Source organism: Orcinus orca, chromosome 10 (assembly GCF_937001465.1).
Source record: "Orcinus orca chromosome 10, mOrcOrc1.1, whole genome shotgun sequence".
Lineage (NCBI taxonomy): Eukaryota > Metazoa > Chordata > Mammalia > Artiodactyla > Delphinidae > Orcinus > Orcinus orca.
In genome coordinates, this window is record NC_064568.1 from 37,647,279 (window position 1) to 37,668,998 (window position 21,720).

Genomic DNA, 21,720 nt, shown 5'->3' on the forward strand with positions numbered 1-21,720 from the left:
TGACTTCGCCCACCGCTGACACTCTTCACTTCCACCTGGAGGCAGAAAAACACGTCTTGTGGAGAGTTAGAGCTGCTGTCAGTGCTGGCCAGGGGCTCTGAGGAGACTTTTATTTATTTGGAAGCCATTCAGACACCTAATTCTCTTCTGAGGGGAGAATTTCTCCTTTTTATTTGTCCTCGTTTTCTCTTGCCACGGTGGAATGAAGGCCTCAGGGGAGGGGACAAACCAAGCATCTGGGTCTCTGTGCCATACGCATCACTGTGTATAGAACACAGGGGTGGCACTGAGGGGCCTCTCACTCCCCTGGGGAAGATGTTCAGGTCAGAGTCCTCCCAAGGGGAGTTCTGAGGACTCTGAGGGCCCCGGTGCCTGGGAGGGGGCACAGAGGACAGAGTCTCGACCTCAGTCTGGAGCCTGAGTCTCTTTGCTCACCATAACCCCTTCCCGGGGATGCCTGAGTCTCTCTGTGGTCTCCCTTCATTAAGGCCTTGCAGAGTACCAAGTCCTGCCCTTAGCGTGTTACATGCTTTGCGTCTTCAGACCATCCCTGCAGGTACCGTATCTCCCATTATATGGACGAAGAAACAAAGGCTCAGAGAGGCAAAGTGATTTGCTGATATAACCTGTGATATCTGAGGCCAAAGCTATCACTCCTTATGCCCAGGCCAGACTACTCTTCCTGGGCATAGCCCCAGGCTCCTGGAGATGCCACTCAAAAGTCCTTATGTCAACACTTCCTGTGCCCTCCCAATGGCCAGGCTCTGTGTGGGGCCCTGAGGTGGTGACAGGGACAAGGGAGACTTGGGGTCCCAGCTTGGGTGCAGGTGTTTTTCTGAACCCAAGGCAGAGGCTGCTGCATGTGTGTGTGGCAGGGGGGAGGGGGCAGGAGAGTAGGGACTGGAGTGGGGAAGCCTATCTAGTTGAGGGGAGGTCCAGGAAGGCTTCCTGGCATAAGTGGTATTTATGGGTTCATAAACATTCTGGGTTCAAGTGGTAGAGATGAGAGAGTGTGTTCCAGGCAGAAGGAACTACAGGGGTAAAACTCTAAGAAAGCCAGGAGCTCTCCAACCCACTGGCTTATAGAGCAGCAAAAGGGTGATGGCAGGGAGGCTGAAGGTGGGCAGGTTGAAGTGGGGATCTTGCTGCCCCAGGTGTCCTGGACATTCCTGATAGGCTTCCTCGTCCCTCAGGACTTGCTTGGCACATAGTAGGTTTTCCATAAAGACCTCTCAGTCTCTTCTGGCTTGCTTAGCTGACTTCCCCTCAGCCCACATGCAGAACTGGCACCTGCCAGGCCCCCTGCCTCTCTTTGCTGGCTGCACCTTTACTTGCCCCTGCTGCCTTACATCTTCTAGCACAGGCACATCTGGCCAGACGGGTAGCTGCCAAAGCTGTCAATATTCCTGCCCAGGAAGTCCCCCTATTCACTAGGAAGTCTTGATTTTTCTTCCCATGATCTCAACCTGTGGCTGGAGCCAGGAGCCCGGAGACCGAGGATGTTGTGAGCCTCTGAAGTTGGAGTGTGTAGACTCTTACTACCCGTTTACTCTTAATTACCTCCCCTCCTTATTTGTCTTCCTTTAACGGCCTGTCAACCAAAATCTCCCGCCTTTCCCTCGGCACCAGCAGCCTCAATTAGGTGCACATCTGTGGAGGCTGGAACTGAGATGCCCAACTACCAATGCCCACTTGCTGCACCCAGCCTGGGTACAGGTACCTGATGACCTGGGCACTCTTTGGGGATAGTGCTGCCATCCTGGTGTCAAAGGGCAGGGAGGGTGCCCCTGACATTTCTCACTCAGCCCCTGCAGAGCTGGCCTTGAGAAGGTGCCCACCTAACCCCAGAGGGCACCCAGGAGGGGTGATGCCCTTTGTGCTGGTTCCCTGGGGCCATAAGCACAGGCATTTATCCAGCAAACAGATGGGTGAGGATACCATGGGCCAGCCCTTCCCTAGGCATGGGGGAGATAGAGGTGCTAGAGACAACTGTCAGTAGGAGGGGCTAGGAGGGGGCTGGTTAGGTTAGCTCAAGCTTGTTGACTCTTCTGTGACGCACCCTGCCCCCATCATTCTGTCCAGGTGGAAGGACTGCCCTGCCCAGAAGTGGGGGTGGGGACATCTGCACAATCAGGCACCTGCCTTGTCCTCCACAGAACTGGCCTGGCTTGGCCTTCCAGAGTCCACTATGCCCCTCCTGTTCACCAGCCCCCAAGGCCTATCAGGGGTTTGGGGCCCAGGGCACTGCCTTCATTTAACAATATGTTTGGGACCTATGGCAAGCCTCAGTCTGGCCTCTGAAGACTCACTCAGGTCAGAGAAGGAGGATACTCCAAAGCTGTCTCCCTGCCTTGTGAGGGTAGGCAGGGGTAGGACTGCCCAGGCAGGAATAAGGAGCAAGTAAAGGTTGTCCTGAGCCCTATTCCCTTGCTGCTGTCTGGGTGAGAGGGGTAGCTCTGCCCTCCTCAGTCCAGGGGTTACCACTCTTCCCCCTCCACTGCAAATCCTCTTTAGGCTGCCTTGTAAGTAGGTGATGGGAGACTCACCCAGATATCATAATGTGGGGAGCTCTTGCTCAGGTGGTTACTGGCCCTCACTCATATTAGGCACCGAATCTGTGGGCAGTTACTGCTTAGAGGGTCTTGCTCTGTTCCAGGCTGGTAGGAAGCATTCTCCCATCTTATCTGTGCCAGGCGCAGAGCAGGGCCCCAGGGCAACTTCAGCGGAATCTCAGGGATACTCTCCCCCAACCATGAGTGTTTCAATTTACCAAGCAACTCACTTCCATTCTCACTTTATCCTGGAAATGGGGGTGGGCACCCACACAAGCATTCACAAGGGAGGAGACTGAGACTCTGAGAGGCCCACAAGCTGCAGAGTCAGAACTGACACCAGCCCAGCCTTCTCCCGGCAGCAAGGGAGAGCCAGGAGCCTCCAGGACAGAAGGGATTGGATTGTGCAGGGGTGAGCTTACTGGCACTGGAGGAGTTTAAATAGAGGCTGTGCAAGCCTCGGGGGCTGGGGCTCGTCTGCACACAGTGCCCGCTTAGCCCAGGGAAGTGAAATGAGTGGTTGCGGAGCGCTGCATCCATTCCCAGCCCCTCACAACTGTGCAACTGGACCTGTTCCCACCCAGGCTTTTTCTTTCTGTCAGAGCCTTGGGACCCAAGTTCCCCCAGAGAGGGCTCTTGAAGGTAGCTGGAGCCCCTGGTGGTATGAGTTCAGCTCCGTTGCCCTCTACAGTGGTCTCTGCTGAAGCCTGCCATTCTACCATTGAACCTGTGACTCCAGGCCTTAAGCCTGTTGAAGGTCGAGCCCCCAGCAGGGTCATTATGCGCCTGCCGGGGACTCTTCGCAGTCTGAGGCGTGGGGCAGGGCGCACATTGGAAATTCGGACTTGGCTGGGGCTCAAGACGCGCGTGCCCCGGCTCGGTTCGGCCACGCGGGCCAGCAGGGCCGGCTCAGGGAGGCGCGAGGGGCGCGCAGGCCGCGGCGGGCGCGTGGCCGCGACGGGGGCGCGCGGGGGCGGACCGGCCGGGGAATTGGGGAGGGAGGGAGGGAGCGGGGAGGGCGGCGCCGGCAGGTTGGCGGCGGCCGCTATTTGAGCGGTAGTCCGGGACCCGGCGCTCAGAGCGCTTCGAGCTAGCGCGGCGGAGAGATCGAGCACGAAGCCCGCAGAGGTGCTGCGGCTCGGGCAGCCCCGGAGGCCCCGCGCGAAGAAGGCGGCGGAGGAGAAGAGGCGATTGCCGCCTGCCGCCCGCGCCCCTCCAACCCGCCGCCGCCGCCCCCACCCCTCCCCGCGGCGCCGCATCTTGAATGGAAACATGGCGGTGCCGGCTCGGACCTGCGGCGCCTCTCTGCCCGGCCCGGCGCGGACCGCGCTCAGCTGGCCCGGCCGCGGCTCGCGGCCCGGCCTCAGCGCCCGGCGGCCGGCGGCTCGGCCCCCGCGCCCGCTGTCGCTGCTACTGCCGCCGCTGCTGCTGCTCCCGCTGCTCGCCGCCCCCGGCGCCTCTGCCTACAGCTTTCCTCAGCAGCACACGTAAGTAGCCTCGGCCGGCCGCGGGACCCCGGCCGAGCCCAGAGCCCCCCTCCGTCCCCCAGCCCGCGCCCGGGCCGGGGCGCTGGGTCCCGCCGCCCGCCGCGACCGGGGGCGGCGGCCCCAAGCCCAGAGGGCGGGCAGCCGGGGTCCCGGCGCTTCTGGCTGCGTCGCGAAACTTCCCCGCGCTGCCCCTTCTCCTTCCCATCCCCCAAACCGCACAGAGCGAGATCTCTGGGGGGTCCGAGCTTTCCAGCTGATTTCCTTGCCGCTGTCGGGTTGAGAGGGAAAACTGGGGTTGGGTGAGGGGGCGGCCAACGACCTCTGCCCGGCGGAGTCAGAGCCCAGCGTCTCCTCCCGGGTAGGAACCTGGCGCTTTAGATCCAGAGGTGGGGGGCACCTCCACACTTGTTTTCATTGGCCTTTTCCTTCGAGGGGGAGGGCTGGAAGCAGAGGATGCGAGCACCTTACTGTTTGGCCAGTGCCACAGAAGAGGTCAGTGTCCCCTGTTCTTGCCCCCGCCACTAAACCTGGGGGAAGGGTCCCCTGGAGAGCCCAATTGGGAGGTGAAGGTGCCGGGGTGGAGGCAGAAGGTGAATGGCAGGGAGGACCCCCGCCTGCCCCTGCCAACAGGGTAATAGCATCTCTTGGCCCTGCCAGCTTCTGCTGGTTCTCCGTGGTCCTTCTGAGCCTTCTCTCCCTCCCCAGGAGCCTGGAAACTCGGGCTTCCTCCTCTGGGTGAGCTTGGCCAGATGCATCTGGGGCTGCAAATGGGTATTCAGTGCATGTGGCCTTTAGGACAGCAGCTGTTTCTATGGGCACCATGACCCAGCCTTATGTCAGTGCCCAGACACCCCTGTGGCTTTGGGGCACGGTGACCACCTTGCTGTCTGTTATTTGTCTCGCGCTCTGAGGAGCCACCTGTCCCTGGACTCCTGCACCAGTGACCACACAGGGGTTTTGGGAAATGAGTAGCTGGGCTGCTAGTGGCCAAGAGGAAGGGTCTGTCCTCATGGAAAGGGAAAGGCTGGCTCTGCGTCATTAGACCAGTTCTGCCCAAGGGTAGGGGCCCCTGGTTCTGCCTACTCCAGCTTGTAGGTTCTCCCAGATGAGGAAAAATCAAACTCAGGAAAGGCACTGCCTGAGTCTCTCTCCGTCTTGTCATCTCTCTCCTCAAACAGCCTGGCTGTGCTCAGGCGGGTGATCAGTAGGCAAATTACAGGTGCTACACGGACGTGTCCTCTGTCAGCTGTCTGGATTTTTCGTGTGTGTATGTGGGGTGTGCCCAGGGGGAAGAGAATCCTATGGAAGTTCAAGGCTTGTGGGTGCATTATTGTCTTTCATTTGCTGTGATGAAAATGGACTTAAGCCACAGTGTTTAAAAAGAGCAAAAGCATTATTTTTTTGTTGTTCTTTTTTCCTCAAAGTCAAGACACAGTTATTTTTTCCCCTTGCCGTTTCGTAGCTCCTTGAGTGAAGGTTTAAGTAGACGTCTCTTTTCACCTCTTCCCACCTTGCTCCCTCTCCTTGTAACCTGCGGTGGGTCAGATGGCTGCCGAGCCTGCATGTTACATTTGTGATACCCTGACCAGAGAGGACACCTGTCCCTCTGTCCCCAGCCAGAAGATGGGGAGGCGGGTGTGATGGCAGTGGCACATTTTCAGCTGGACGCTCTTCTCTTGTCGGTATAGTTGGAACTAATATCAGGGTTTGGGACACATCTTGAAAACCATAATTAGAGAGTGAGAGTGGGGGTGGAGTGGGGGCTGTACAGCTCCGAGGGTCCAGGGGGAGGTGACTAACGGTGCGACAACACGCAGGGCTGGCGGTGACAGCCAGCGCCCTTCAGCTGCCCTGGTCCCGCAGATGCAAACGCCCATTGATCCTTAGAGTCAGGAAGGGGGAGGAATTGAGTGGGGGTCCCTCCCCCATGTTCCCCTGCATGACCATGCTTAGTTGGAGTTGGGACTTTTGTTGAGCTGACATGAAAGGCTGAGGCTGCTGCCCTGGGGCTGTTCGGGGCCAGTGGCCTCCCTGAACTCTCCTGGGTTAGCATGGCCAGGCTAGGAAGGGACTTTGATACAGGTACAGGTGGCTTTCTGAGGTGGGCAGTGGGACCCTCAGCTTCACGGCACTAGGGTGACGACCCCTTAGTGGAGAGGGCCCTTGATGGGAAAGTCATTTCCTCCTTAGTGTCTGGCAGTGCGACAGGGCCCAGCTTTGCAAGCTGCTGGGTTTTAAGCAAGTGTGGGTTTAGGGTCCGGTGGCCGTTATTTCTGTAATCGCTTTGGCAACATGGCTGTCTGCCCACCAGGCAAAGCAGACCCTTTGCCACCTCCTCCAGGTGTGGAGGAGGGCAGAGGAGTTACTGCTGGAGGGAGGACAGACCTTTGGTTTGGGGGGGGTGCCCTCTCACCCCACCTGGACCTGGATCAGGTTTTCAAACAAGGGAAGGCCACGTGTGCACAGGCGCATGTGTGTGCATATGTGCACTCATGTGTCTGGGGTGAGGTAGGGGGAGACGGAGTCAGAGCACACACTCTCCGTTTTACCTGCTTCCTCCTGTTTCCTGTTTGCTGCTGGCTGAGGGGCAGCCCTCACTGCTTTGCCTCTCCTTGTGCCTTTTCCTTTTCTGTCAGTCGCCTTTTCCAATTCTGTCAGTCGCCTTCCCCCTCCCTGCCCCCTTCTTTGGTCTCTCATCTCTTCTCCCATCCCCCTCCCCCCACTTCCTTGCCCATCCGTCTCATCTCTCTGTGTCCAGTCTGCCCTGCCCACCTCTTCTGTCATCTCTATTGCACCTCTGTCCCGTGTTCTCCAGCATTCCTGGGTTTCTCTGTCCCCTCTGTGGGGTCCTGCTGAGGTGCCTGGGTGGCTGCACCCTCTTAGCCCCACTCTTCCCCAGTGATGGTGCTGGCCAGTACCTCCCTTCCTCTGGGAGTGGGTAGGTGGGTGGGTGGGGAGCAGAAAGGAGCCCGAGGGGTCTGGGCCCCCAGCAGATTAATGACAGCCAGAGTACGTGCGCCTTTTCCTGAGTGTCCACGACAGGGCATGCGTCACTATAGCTATGGTTAATGGTGGGTGACGTGTGTCTGTCTGGGCCTCCAAGCCCACGTCTTCACCTCCCTGTAGCTCTCCGTGTTAGAGGGAGGCAACATCACGCATCTGGGTCCCCCATTTCCCCAACAACCTGCCAACAGCTTTTGCAGGAAGGAGGAGGAGGCTGAGGCTTTACGGCCGGCTGCTGCTACAACTGGCTCACATCTCTCCTAGCGTTGAGGATGGGGGCTGGGGGACCCTTGTCTGCTTTCCCCCTGCAGGACCCACCTTTACTGGGCCAACTATGTCAAGCTAGCCCCTGAGAAGGGAGTAGCCTGTTTTAAGACGAGCCCCCTCATAGTGTGCGGGTGAGTCTCCCTCCAGATTCTTTGTCACACTGGTGTCTCCGAGGAGAGACTGACTCACAAGTGGAGTGAGCACTTCTGCCCGCGGTGCCTTCTTCTCCCCTATGCCTGTGTGCAGGTTGTCCCTGCCAGCTCCTGGGAGGAGGCAGTTTGGGGACATGGTGGGTGTCAGGTGTGGGCCCTGCAGGCTCAAGCTTTGGTCTCCAGAGCTGACCCTCCCCATTGGGATGACCTTGCCTCTGTTTCCCCAAATAAGATAATAGAATCTGCTTGAGAGGCTGGTGGTGAGAATTAGTGGGAGAGGGTGTCACCTCAGGTGAGCAGGGAGGGTTCCATGGGTGGGAGTCATGGCAGCTATCGATAACATTAACAACCCCTGATGCTACAGCCTGATGGGCCCCCATCCACCAATCTCTTCACATTCCTCCCATGGACTGAGCGCCTTCCTATCCCTCTGCTTTGCTTACGCTGTCCCCTCATCACTGCGTGCTTTTCTCAGGGGTTTAGATCCTTCCTTCAGGGTCTCATACCCACACCTTCCAGAGGCCTCTGGGTTGTGCCACTAGCTCAGGCTGTACCCACCCGCAGGGATATCGGCTCCGTGAGGACGAGCACTGGGCCACCTCCCTCCCCCATTCCCTGAAGCCCAGCTTGACTATGGTGGGGGATGTCACCAGGCTGGTGATGGCCTCCCCTCACTGAGCTCAGGCCAGGCCCCTTGTCCACATTACGCCCTCGGACCCCATGGTCATGCCCATCCCACAGATGGGGAGACTGAGACTCAGAAAGATGAAGGGACCTGCCCAAAGCCCCACAGCTACCAGGGGCAGGGCAGGGAGAGGACTAATCTGTCAGACACTTAGCTGTCCTGCCAGGGGGCTGGGCACATCTGGGCAGGGGACCAAGAAGTTGGGGTAGGAACTCAAAGCCTGGGTGTTTGGAAGAAAATGAAGAGGCTTAAGACATGTGAGGGACGCCTAGGCTCCCAACTGTAACCTTTCCTGCTCTGTCCCTTTGCCTTCTTCTGGGTCTCAGGCAACCCTGAGGAGGCCTTTCTTGGCCCATGGCCACCCTGCCAGCCCGGTGCTCATAGGCCCTGTGCCTACCTCCACCCCCCTCCCACGTGTACACAGGCGATCATGGAGCCCCCCAGTCCAGGTTTTCCCCCTTTCAGAGGCTTCGAGTCATGTGCCGGGCATGCCTGCCGTGCAGGGGTGGGCAAGAGGGACTTCATCTTGAGACTCTGAGATGCCATCTCCCCCTCCAGATTCCAGTAGGATTCCAGAGAGAGAGGCCAGGGGCATGGGGGTGGAGGCTGTTCATGGATACCTGAGGCCGGGTGCTCTAGTCCCGTGGCAGGTTTTTCAAGCCCGAGGGGATTTCAGAGGGCTTGGACCTTATAGGTGCTGGGGTTTTCATGTTGTGTGGACAAGAGCGGTCTGGGGGGCTGGGGAACCAGGGTTCTATTTGCTAGGAAACTATACGGGGGCAGCTGGGGGTTTGGGAGTCAAAGCAGGCCGGCATGTGGCGTGTGCCCTGCCTTGGAGGGTGGTGCTGTCTCTGGGTGGGGCGTGGTCTCTTTTCTTCCCCCCACCCAGTTCCAACCTCGCTGGCTTCCAGATTCAATATCTGCCTCGGGAACAAGTGACCTCTGTCCTTACGTGAGGGCTCAGGGCCTCAGGCCTGGGGAGGGAGACCAAGGCCTAGGGTGCTCTAAAGGCAAGTGTGGGGGGCTTTCCCACCCCTGGCTGCATCCCTTCAGCCAACTGGGGAGCTTCTCTTAGTGTCAGGTTGTTGTTTTTTTCCTGGTGCCTACTGTCTAAACAAGGAGCTACAGAATCAATATTCGTATTCCCAGAGAGAGGTGTATGTGTGGTTTCTGCTTTTTTTCCTTTCACTTCCTCTCTTGTCCTGTATAACCTGAAGAGCCTTCTGAGCTGCCTGTGGCTAAGAGTTGCGGGGGAGTTGGCGGTGCAAGTGACCATGCGGATTGATATGCCCATGTGGGGCTTGCAAGGGACTCAGGGATGCTGTCACTTAGGTCCACATAGGCGGGAGCTGGGGCAGCACTCAGCCAAGCCCTGCCCTGCCACTGTGGGACTCAGGCCGTTGGTTTGGTGTCCCTGGCCCTGGTCCTGCTCATGGACCACCTAGTTCCCCTCCCACCTCACCTGGGCCCCCTCCTTCTGGGGCTAGTCCAGCCTGCTGGACCCCTGGCCACTGCTGGTTCTGATGACTGAGCCTGTGAGGGATCTGGCCTTACAGAGCAGAAAACCCTGTCTAGCTGGGATTACATGGTGGGAAATCTTCACATGGGAGACCTGAGCGTCCCCACCTTGGGTTGGCCTGGCTCTGGAGGGCCTCTGTCAAAGGCAGTCCCAACCCAGTCCTTTCAGCTGATAGCTTGCATGGTGGTGACCTTGGACAGTCTCCTCTACTCTCTGGGCCTCAGTTTCCTCTCTTCCATTACCTTGTGACTCTGACATTGCAGTCGCCTAAGAAGACAGGTCCAAGGTCTTCCTGCTCCTCTCCACACTTTGCTCTAGCTGTGAGGTGAGACCTGACCCTAGCCCAGCTGAGCCCCATCTCCCCCAGTGTGAGGAGCCTGCACCTCCCATACTGGCCTCTGGACACACCTTGGGTGTCTCAAAGCTGCTTCTCAGAGTGACCCACTTTGAGCTCTGATCAGCCTAATTGTTTAGCAGAGAGGGAGGGGCACGGGAAGTCTTTCCTGCTGATTATTAAGCATCTCTCCCTACCTTGGAAGTGACTCATTAAACAAAGGGGAAAGGAGTGGGTAAAAAGGGGGAGAAGTCACCCCCTCTGCCCCTCTTTCCCGCTTCCCTTAGACCCTGGGCCCCTTGTTCCCGCCTTGGTGCCTTCCTTCCCTGCTGGACAAACCTTTCTGAATGAGTCCCCTGTTGACACACACTGAGACTCTGCCACACCTCTCACCAGCTGTGTGACCTTGGGAACTTCCTCAGCCTCTCTGGGTCTTGGGGCCTTATCTGTAAAACAGGGTTCCCTTGATCACACTGCCTCGTTGGGTTGGGGTGTGAAAGGTCATGAGGGATGCATGACAAGGGCGTGTGGATTCTGACTGGATCTAGGAGGGTTCTCAGTCCAGCTGGGCCCGTACTCTGAGTGCCAGGCACCTGTCCCATTGCCCATAGCGCCTGCCACCCAGCCAGGCCCTACAGGAACCTGAGACTCCATTGTGGTTTCTGGGTCCTTCCTCCTGTGCTTGGTCCTTGCCTTGGCCTGTGTGCACATGTAAGCTTGTGTGTGGAAGTGTCTATATGTCTGTGCTCTTATATGTGTTTGTGCACATGTGTTGGATATGTTCACGTTGTGTGCACACTTGTGAGTGTCCATTTGTATATGAAGATGTGCTTATGTGAGTGCATGTAAATGTGTGTGCCTGTGTGTGTGAGTGTGCTTCATGTATATGTGCAGGTTGTGTGTACATGCCTGCACATGTGTATACACAGGTGTTGGTACGTGCATGTGTGTGTGCCTATGAATGCGAATGTGGGTGTGTGCTTGTGCGTGGGTGTGCATATGTATGTGTGGGCATATGTACGGTTTATCTCTGCACCCAGAATGCGCTCCCAGTGCTCACCTTCTGAGCCCCCCTTTGAAGTTAATGCCAGGGCTCAGCTGGGCAAATGTTGGCAGTGGGAAATAAAGCCACCTGTTTGTTAGGACCAGTGTTTCACAAACTTTTATGTCAAGAACAGCCTGAGTTAAGGCTGAGCTGGGAAGTTTGATCATCTACCAACTGGCTCGATGACTGTCTGCAAGGGAAACACACAGAGGCTGCATCCTTGTAATTCAAATTTTTGCAAATAGAATGGTATTTAGATATGCCAGAGGACTTGGGACTCTGCGAAGCTTGGTGAGTCCTTTGTGAAACAAAGCATCTTTGCTAACAGCCCTTCGGATGTGGAATCTGGAAACCCTTGCTGTGTGACCTTGGCCTGGCAGTTTTTCTCTCTTGGAGTGTGTGCTTCTCACTTGCACACTCAAGGGTGGGAGACTGGCATCCCTTGAAGCATCTGCTGTAGGTTTGGGGTTCTTGCTCCTAGCAAGACATTTGTACAGTCAGCTGCGGGCATAATTTGGGTATAAAAGCTTCAGCTTGATGATGCCCTCATGTTCCTCTATTTGGGATGCCTCCAGCAAAGCTCTTCCTTTCAAGGATGAATTTTTGCCTACTGGGTCTTCATAAACAAGGCTGTCTGAGTGCCCTGTGCTGGGTGCTGGCCCTTGGCTCTGTGGGCCCTGAGCTGATGGGTTCTGATGTCTGAGAGCTTTCCCGGCATTCTCAGGGCCTGTGTGTTGTCAGTGTTAGGATGGCCCAGCATCCTAGGTATCTCGGGAGGGGACTTCTGCAAAGGGCTTGGGCACCTACAGGGCTTGTGAGAGTCCTTATGGGGGCAGGGAGCCTGAGTGCGACCATCTCCTTGGGCAATAATGGGCCTTGCCTGGGTCCCTGATTTGGGAAGGAATATCCCAGCCACAGAAGCCCCTGGGGACCTAGATACCTCCGTTGTACAGACAGGGAAATTGATGTCTGAGTGGCGGGAAGGAGCCTTCAGGCCCCACATTTGTGCTGGCTACATACATTCTGCGGGCAGGGCCCAGTCCCCCACCCAGGGCTCAGTACAGGCTGCTCAAAGGATGCTCCCCGTTCAGCCGTCTTTGCACTATGATGTACAACTGATTATCTTAAATAAAAACATTCTTGCCATGAGATGCGGGAGTGATTTGAGGCCTCCTTTGGCAAACCCTGCAGAGCAAGGTGCCTGTGGTGTGGGCCCCCAGCTTCTGGTGTTTCTTTGGGGCAGACCTTGGTGCCCTTTGCCGTTTTAGAGTCAGTGAGGCTTTCAGGGTACCCATGGAAAGGACAGCTTTGTCGCCGGGTGGGCACGAAGGGGTTGGAATGTTCCTCAGATGGGTAGAGGCCCCTGCTCTGCTGCGAGTTTCCAGCCTGACATGGCTGACGTGGCATTTTAGCCTTGATAACTTCTCTGCTCAGCCTATGTTCTCCTCCCTCTGGCGCTGCCTGAAATGCTACATTTGAAGCCTTAAAGGTCAGGCCTGGTGCTGCTGCCGGTTTCAACAAACAAACAACAAAACAACCCACCTCAGCCCTGCCCCCACAACTTCATTTATTAGAAAAGAGAAATGAGCTGGCAGAACAGGCCTCTGCACTGAGGGCTCTCACAGATGGACGTTTCTCCTTTCTCCTTGTGAGCTGAGGCTAAGGTGGGCATGGTGAGAACCTAGGCGTCTTCCCTTCCCTTCCCGGACCTGCCAGGCATGCTGCAGTATCTCTTATTGAGGGCAAGCTATGACCTTGCACCCCAGAAGCCTGCCATGGGCAGAGCCCCACTTCTCACCTGGCATTTGAGGGCCCTCCTGGGCTGGCTCTGGCCTCTGGCCACTAGCTCTGTGACTAGACTCCAGCCAAGCCAAGCCACTTGCAAGTCCTGGTAGGAGCTCTGGCCTCTCCACCTTCTGGCTGTGTCCCTATACCAGGCTGGCCTGCTCAGCCTGAGTATTGGGCCAAGAAGCCCTTTAGATCACTGCCCTCCTCTGGCTCCCTACCCCTTGTGGGCCTCTCCTATCACCCTGTGCCTCTCCCCCAGCTCTGTGCCCAGTTCGTAGAGGCCTTTCCAGGAGTAGGCATTGAGCTGACTACTAATCCTTCAAAAACTGAGTCCAAGGAATGGCTGCAAGGAAAAGAGGCTGCTTCTGTGCACCCCTTGGAAATCCCAGCACATTAATTTTTTTCATCATGGTTAGGCCCTCTGGCAGGGAGCTCAGAGGTGGGTACGTATAGGCTGTCATTGAGGACCAAGCCTTCACCTGCACTCTGCCTGGCTGGCCTTACTTTTGGTGTGGCTGTCTGTCCTTGACTGACGTCCTTCATGGCAACAAGATGGCTGCCACAGCTCCAGGCATCATATGTACCAGACATTAGGAGTAAAAAAGGAGATATTTCCTCTGGGTTCCTCTTAAAAGGAGGCTAGGAAACCTCACCCAGAAGCCCCTAGCCAATTTCCCCTCACACCTCATTGGCTAGCACTGGGTCACATGTCTACTCTAAACCAATCACTGGCAATCAGGAAGGTGCATTGTGATTGGCTCAGGCTAATGAGGATTTACCCTTGAGCTAAGGGTGGGGTCACCTTGGGACTGGAGGCGGGAGAGATTCTTGCAGACTTGGGTTTTGTCAGCGAGAAGAGGGGGAGTGATGGAGAATGGGGAGGCAGGATGTGCTTCAGGGTCAGACAAGAGGACTGACAAGAGGAAGAAGGTGGGAGGGGAAGGAAAGAGAGAGTGTCCATGTTCAAGGAAACATTTGTAAAGGAAGTAATTTTAACTACATCATCAATCACTGTGATCTGAGCCTCGGGTGCTATATTTCACATATGCTGTCCAATGAGATCAGTCCATTTTTATTCCCATTTCACAGATAAGAAAAATTGAGGTTCAGCAGGGCTAAGTGATGCTGAAATCACACAGATGGTGAGTGGTGAAGGCAGGATTCACACCCCAGTGCTTGGGTTTGAGCATTCAGCCACTGCTGTACATAGCCCTTCTGCAGCTCACCTCCTCCAGAGAGGCTCCTGACCGCAGGACCCTCAGGGTACCCAACCCTCCTATATTCTTCCATCACATCTGTCCCTCTACCCTTCTTGTCTCAATTTCTTACTACTCCACTCTAGCCCTGGCCCGTCTCCAGCTTACTGTGGGAGTCTGGGCAAGCCACCTGCTCTCCTCCTCCAGCCTCAGTGTCTTCATCATACCCAGGACCCTCTAGAGTGATGGACTCTTCTGCAGCTGATGACGATGCTCCCCTGCCACCCCATCTGCATAGCTGCCATCTCTGTCCTGCCCTGTAAGCTGGTGCTATGGAGACCATGGCCAAGGGGGCTGCTTCTGATCGGCATGGTGGTGGGCACAGGAGGGGATCTCTGCCCTCAGGACCGGCAGCACCGGGGCAGCAGCCATCTCCGTCCATGGGGGCTTAACAAGCACCTATTATGAACTGAGAGTTGAGTAAGCAGGGGAGAGGTTGGGTGGGCTGCAAAGGGCCCTGTCAGTCCCAAGCAGGACCCTGCCTATGGTCTGGCTGACCTCTGCCTGTCCCTTAGTGCTTGACTGGGAGTCACTGTTCCCTGAAGCCTCCCCTGACTTCCCTATGTGGGACAGGGGCTTCCTAGGCCCCCTGAAGTCACTCCTATTCTTGTGTTGCAGTAGACCTGCTGCCTCCCCTTCCAGACTGTGTGCCTGGAGGGTGGGCAGGGGTCACGACCACCTGTCCTTGGCTTGAGCTCTAGGCTAGCGCACACCAAGTGCTAAAAAAATGTTTGCTGAACAGAGAGTCAGCACAGGTGTGTACAGGCCAAGCTGGTTACGTCTCTGAAAGCTGGAACAGCTTTTACATGTTCTGGGACAGGGTCCCACATGGCCCTGGCTTTGCTGGTGCGACAGAACAAAGGCCACCCCACACACCTTCCTGCGGCTCTCTTACAAGGGATGCCCCAGCCAAGAGGCTGCCTCCAAGGGCTGCTCGGGGGAGAGAGATGAAGGTGGGGTCCAGGGCCCCATGGGCTATGTTATTTAATTTTGTGGGGCAGGGCCTGGGCATCAGGATATTTCCAGAGCCACTCAGGTGAGCCAAGGTGGAAAGCCAAGGCCATAGAGGATAGGAAGATATCTCCTTGCGCTGCTCTGCAAGCAAGGAGAACTGAGGCTTCCAGAGAAAGGGGGTGGGGACCAGTGTACTGGTTCTGGGGAGTATTCTGGCCATTGTACCTGTTGGGGGGCAGCTGTTCATAGATGCCTGTACATGTGGCCAGTGGCCAGAGTCTGCAGCCTGTTCCAGGGAGATCGCCAGGCTTCCTCAGCCGGCTGCCCTACTCCTTCCCAACTGCCCCTCTGTGTTGACACTTGCTTATGCCTCATCCACACTGCTGATTGCTCCATGGCCCTCCCATGTTTCAGGACCCGCCTCCTGACGGCCCCTGCCCCGCCTGAGTCTCCTCTCCAAACCTTAGCTGTGTGCCAGGGCTGCTCTCGGGGAGCTCACAGTCCGTGGGAGAGATCGTCAGCAAGGAAGAAATGGAAGTGAGGCCAAATAAATAATAACCACACATGACTGGTGCTCTAGGCAGCATCCAAGTGGTGATGAGACACAGCCCCTACTCCAGACTGAATTCCGACAGGCCCTCTCAGGGTCCCCAGCTCTTCCTAAGGCCTTGGGCCTCCCCTGGTCAGGGCTGTGGGGGCCCGGGGAGAGCATCAGGACCCATCTTCCTCTGAGAGTAAGCCGCTGACAGGGGGACAAGGATAAGGGGCAGGGGTGGGGTGGGGGAGAGGCTCGCCTACATGGATCCAGCCCCAGTTCCCGAAGCTCCAGTCAGGCCCCATCCCTCTCCTGCTGACGTGCTCCTTGAGGCCGCTGGACCCCTGCACAGTGCCTCCTAGCACCTGGGGTGCCTTGAGCTGCCCACAGCCCATGACTGGGGCCCCACCTGCCTGATGCCCTGCAGCCCCACATTCACCGGCACAGAGTGGCTGGGGAGGGGTGGTGGGGAACAATCCCAGAGGACATTAAGCCGAGTGATTTACATGGTTCCCGAGCCAGCGCTGGGGGAAATATATTTCACAGGTGGTTTCCAGACCGGTGGCATATGGAGGAGGCCATGACTCTAAAATGGAGAAGGGTGGGGACATCACGGGGCCGTCTAGAGGGACCCAGAACCGTGGGCTTTGGTGGCCTCACTGCACTGTCCGCCTGCTGCTTGATAGAAAGCATGGTCCAGGGTACGGGGGTTGAGGAGGGGAGGAGCTGGAGCCCCATATGTGACCATGAGTCATTTTGTCCCTCAGTTTTCTAACCTTTACAATGGGATCATAGGGCTTCCCTGATGGCACAGTGGTTAAGAATCCGCCTGCCAATGCAGGGGACACGGGTTCGATCCCTGGTCTGGGAAGATCCCACATGCTGCGGAGCAGCTAAGCCCGTGTGCCACAACTGCTGAGCCTGCGCTCTAGGGCCCATAAGCCACAACTACTGAGTCCGCGTGCCACAACTACTGAAGCCTGCACTCCTAGAGCCCCTGCTCCGCAACAAGAGAAGCCACCGCAATGAGAAGCCCATGCACTGCAATGAAGAGTAGCCCCCGCACACAGCAACAGAGACCCAATGCAGCCAAACATAAATAAATAAAATTAAATAAAAGTTAAAAAAAAAAAGGACTCTGAAATGGGATCATATTTCCTGTACTTTATGATTGTGAACGTAGAACAAATCAAATGCCAGGGCAAGGGTGGCCCGCAGGTCAGTGCGAGGGGGACGCATGGCTATGGGACAGCCCATGGATTTGGTCCTACCTGAGGCTCCCACTCAGTTCATCCTCTTCCAGTCAGTGCCTCCCCCACTGTGGGCACATTTGTTCCCTCCACAGGCACTCACCACAACCTGCCATTCATTGATTCTCTCCACACTCATGAGCATCTGCCATGTGCCAGGCACTGACGGGACAGGCAGACAACAGTCTGGGGAGGTGATATAGACAGAGGATATGTTATGTTGGAAGGTGACAGATGCCATGGAGAAGGGACAGGATGAATTTGGGGGAGGGTTTAACTAGAGAAGGCAGGTCAGAGTGAGCCTCACTAAAACATTTGAGCAAAACCTGGAAGGAGGGGAGAGTGGGAGCCACATGGGTATCTGGGAGAAGAGTGTTCCAAGCAGAGGAACGGCCAACACAAAGGCCCTGAGGTGGGAAGTGGTTAGAGCAGGAGAAAAAGGGGAGAGTGGGAGGAGAGGAGGGCAGAGGGCAGCAAGGACCAGGACAGCCTGGGCCATTAAATTAGCATGACTTTGGGGCTTCCCTGGTGGCGCAGTGGTTGAGAGTCCGCCTGCCGATGCAGGGGACGCGGGTTCGTGCCATGGGCCAGGAAGATCCCACATGCTGTGGAGCGGCTGGGCCCGTGCATGAGCCGTGGCCGCCAAGCCTGCACGTCCGGAGTCTGTGCTCTGCAACGGGAGAGGCCACAACAGTGAGAGGCCCGCGTACCGCAAAAAAAAAAAAAAAAAATTAGCATGACTTTGAAGTGGGGGCCCCTGCGGAGAGGTGTGAACAGAGGAGCACCAGGGTGATGGCCGTGATGGTGGTGAGACCTGCTGATGGTCTGGGTGTGAGAAAGGGAAAGGGGTCTCAGGAGACCCCAGGGGTTTGGCTTGAGCATCTGAAAGGACAGAGTTTTCACCAGATAAGCTGGAGGAGGCTGGGGAAGAGTCAGTCCAGGGGACCATCAGGTACTGGACACATTGAATTTGAGATGCAGACTAGGGCATCCAAGTGGAGATTTGTCAGAGCTAGATGTTTGCCTCTGGAGAGGGCCAGGTGGAGCTGTGCCTTCCCAGGCTGGGTGCCGAGGACTGAGCAGAGAGCCCTGCTCTTTGAACCCTTAGTTTACCAGCCACTGACTGCGCCCGCTCTCCTCATCTCCCCAGTGTCAGAAGCTCACTGTCCTTCACCATCCGTCACATGGAGGCACTCACCATGTCCTTGAGGATGGAGCGCTGCAGGCCTCAGTGTGGGAGCAGCCTGCTTATGCCCATAGTCAGTCTGAGGGTGTTCATAGGGCATCACCGTGCACACAGCTCACTGCTGAGCCTTCCTTGCACGTGCTGTACCCTCTGTCTGAACTGCCCTGCTGCTCTGCAGTGCCACCTTTGCCTGGCCAGACCCCTAAGCTGGGTCAGGCCCCTTGCCGTGCATCCCACCCCCGCAAGGCTCGCCGGACTCCTCCTCCCTCCACTTACTGAGTCTGGATCAGATCAGCTGTCTGCTCTGGTTGAATTCCAAGCTTCCGAGGTCAGGCTTGCATCTGCCCTGCTCACCACTGTGTTCCTTGGAGACACGGTGCCTAGCTTGGAGCCTGCCTCAGTAACTATATGAATGAATGAATGAATGGGGAGTGAGGGAGCTAGTAGGGAATCTATAGAAGGCTGGCAACATCTGCAGAGTATTTTGTCTGTGATAGCCCTACTGGGTTTGGCCAACCTGTTACTCGTCAAGCCATCTCTCAGGACAACACAGGCTCACCAGGCAGTGGCTCCTTTTGTTCTGGCCACCAACCTGGGACTTCTCAGAAGGGGTGGGGCCGCTGGGGTGGCACCTGAAGGCCCCTCCTCATTGCAGCTCACAGAGGGGATTTGCATTGCTAAAGGATTCACCATAGAGCATGGAGAGTCAAGGTGGTCCGAGTACTCACATTTGATTTACATGCAGCTCGGCTTGCGCTGAGAAGCCCGGAGCTAACTAGTGAGGAGCAAATCCCAGAGGAAGTGGGCATCTCCCCCTCCCCACCCCACCCCCCGTCATGGGAGGGGTTTGAGGGAGCTTGGGCTCTGCACTGCTGAGACAACATTCCTACAGCAGGGTAGCTCTGGTGGGGTAAAAGGAAGGACTCTGACTGCACCCAGCTTTGGCTTGCCTGGGGAGGCAGTGAGGGCCCTGATTTGGAGTAGATCCCTTCGCAAAGCTGGAAAAGGTCATAAATGAGGGGTGGCCCTTACCTGCACCCTATTTCCTGAATCTTGGCCATTGAAGTCCTCTTTGGGATTAAGGAAGCCTAATTGCCTAGGGGACAGAACCTGGGCTCTGGAGCCATCCTTTACTGGGTTCAAATTCTGGTTGAGCACAGACTGGCTGTGTGGCCTTGAGTGCATTGCTTCACCGCGTAGGCCTCCGTCTTCATCCATGAAGTGGGCCTGAATCAGTTAGCACCTAGCCATGGGTGCTGTGTGACTTCGCTGGCCTCACACACACAGCACCCAGCACACAACGGGTACTCTGAATCATCTGTTCCTTTCCTTGGTGCTCTGCTACCTGCTGAAGTTAGAAGCCCTTTCCCTGCCCTGCCCTCCAGCCTCTCTCCCACTGCAGAGGGGGTTGGACAGGGCAGGTACCAGTCTGGTGATGGGAGGATATTCAGGGAAATCTATCCCCAAGCATTTCCAGAAGACTCTTCTTTGCCATCCTGCAAGCTAAGTTTTGCAGGAAGCTTGATGATGGGACCGGACTGCAGCTCCAACCTAAGGCAAGGGTTGGTAAAGTGGAGTAAGGACTGTGGGTTTGGGGGAAGGGGTGGAGAGAAATCCTGGAAGACTTTCCGGCAGAGGTGACTTGGCCAGGTAGCGGGGGACAAGGCCAGAGAACAAAGCTTGCCCTGATGGGTTGAGTTCTTTTCTGGTCTTTGCTTCACCTCTCCTCTGCACCCAGTGTGTCCTCTGGGACACTGCCAGCTTCCCTGGGGGATCTCTACCCTGAGGAGAAATAGAGGATCCCTAGAGAGGTTTCTGTCCTCCTCACAGCAGGAGGCCATGTCGAGGACGCACATGGAGGACGGCTATTTGTGGCTCAGAGAGGATTTGACTCACGCTGGGGAGTGGGGAGGATGTACAGGAGGGGAGGTGAGGATGTGTGAATCATAGAATCTGGCTGGAGTGGTTGGTGACACATGGACAGGGCCTATCTTGCCACCTCCAATCAGGTTTCAGTTACTGGCGTGGGGCAAGAACAGGCAGCTGGAACCCCTGGGTTCCTCCTTGACTCTCCTGGTGACCTCCACAGGTGCCTCAACCCTGCTGTGCACCTCCTGAGACCAGGCTTGGGTGTGGCTCTCCCATCACAGCACCTGGCTGGGCACAGGGGCTGTGTCAACATATCTACCCCTGCCTCCAAGAGCCAGCCTCACTGAACCTCAGTTTACAAGTTTGTTAAATGGGCCTAGGCAGGGGTTACTTTTGCATTGTACCTGACTACCTGGGGAACATGCTGGGGAGAGAAGGAGGCTCTGCAGACCCTAAATGTTAATGATCTGTGTCAGTGACTGAGGCAGGTGGTTCCAGGCCTGGGGAGCAGATGGTGGATCCTGGGCAGAGTGACTGACTGTTCCATACCCTGTGTCCCTGGCCTGGACTTTCTGCTTTTCTCTGGGGATGCCTTAACTAGTTCCTGAACTCCTCTTGCTCATTGCTAAGTCCCAGGTCTAGATTGCTGGAAAATTCACAAACAATGACACCTGGGTGTTGGTACCTTGGGAACCCATGGTCCTCGGCCCCCTGGGGAGTGGAGGTAGATGATTCTGCTCTCCCTGCAGTTTGAAAACCACCAACTCCGTCAGTCCACAGATGGAAAACCGAGGCACAGAGAGGGGAGTCTGCACTGAACCAGAATCCCAGTGTCCAGAATCCCAGATGGGGCAGGGTGGGTAGAGGTACTGGGCTATCTGAGATCGGGACAGGGTGAAAGGGATGGGGGGAGGACAGCCTGGGTCTGGGCCATTCCGTGCCTGCACTTTCCTTGCTTCCGGGAAGAAGTGGCTGCTCCAGCACCCGGCCCTCCTGGGAGAGCCATGAATTATGCACGGAAGCCACAGGCCTGGGCAGGCCCATCATAAATGAGCTTTAATAATTCATACGGAGAGGAGCCGGGGAAAGTGGCTGTCCCTGGGGCAGCCACTGCACTTCTAGCCCCTCCACAGGCTGCCACTGCACACCCACCTGCCTGCTCCTGTGGCCGGCAGCATGCAGGCTGGGCAGGACGGCGGGGAGATCAGGCCCCTCTGGGGAGGTGCGCGTGCTCAGCCAAGTGCCTGTTCCTCCAGGCTGGAGAGCAGGAGCCTCCTCCCTCAGGGCTCACAGCCCAGGAGGCCGGTAACCCCAGGAGGGCACCTGAGATCAGTTGCTGCTGGGAGGCTACAACTTAAAATGGGGGGCAAGGTGGACTTCACTGAAGGAGGTGAGAGGGGAGCCCTGAGGACTTCTGAGGAGAGACTGATCCAGGCATAGGGAACAGCATGTACAAAGGCTGTGCAGGGAGTGCAGGAGTGTATTCAAGCCACAACGAGGAGGCCAGTGTGGCCTGAGGAGCGAGGTCAAGGAGGCCATTGAGAGTATGGCCGCTGGACGGGCTTTGTCTTTCTTCTAATGTCATGGAGCTGTGGCCTGGTGTTGAGAGAGGAGGGACACTGTTCTAACAGGGGGCTCTGGCTGCCTGTGGAGGTAAACAGCCCGGGGGAGGGGGTGCAGCTGAAGCTGAAGACCAGTGAACTGGTGACTGCACTTGTCCTGGAGAGAGAAGATGGCGGCCCAGGCCAGGCTGGGGGCCAGGGAGGTGGAGGGCAGTGGGCAGACTGTGAAGGTGGAGCCAACATGACTTGCTGAGAGATTGGATGTGGGTGCGAGAG

General features: G+C 56.7%; 1 protein-coding gene across 2 annotated transcripts in view; it reads left to right on the forward strand.

The window, feature by feature from the left end:
- Positions 1 to 3,570: 3,570 nt before the first annotated feature.
- Positions 3,571 to 21,720, forward strand: part of CACNA2D2 (calcium voltage-gated channel auxiliary subunit alpha2delta 2) — a 139,054-nt gene continuing 120,904 nt past the window's right edge. For both annotated transcript variants that reach the window (XM_033424439.2, XM_004267846.4), the window contains exon 1: positions 3,571 to 4,039. In XM_033424439.2, the coding sequence (XP_033280330.1) occupies positions 3,825 to 4,039 (215 nt within the window). In that variant the 5' untranslated portion in view covers positions 3,571 to 3,824. The remainder of the gene's footprint in view (positions 4,040 to 21,720) is intronic.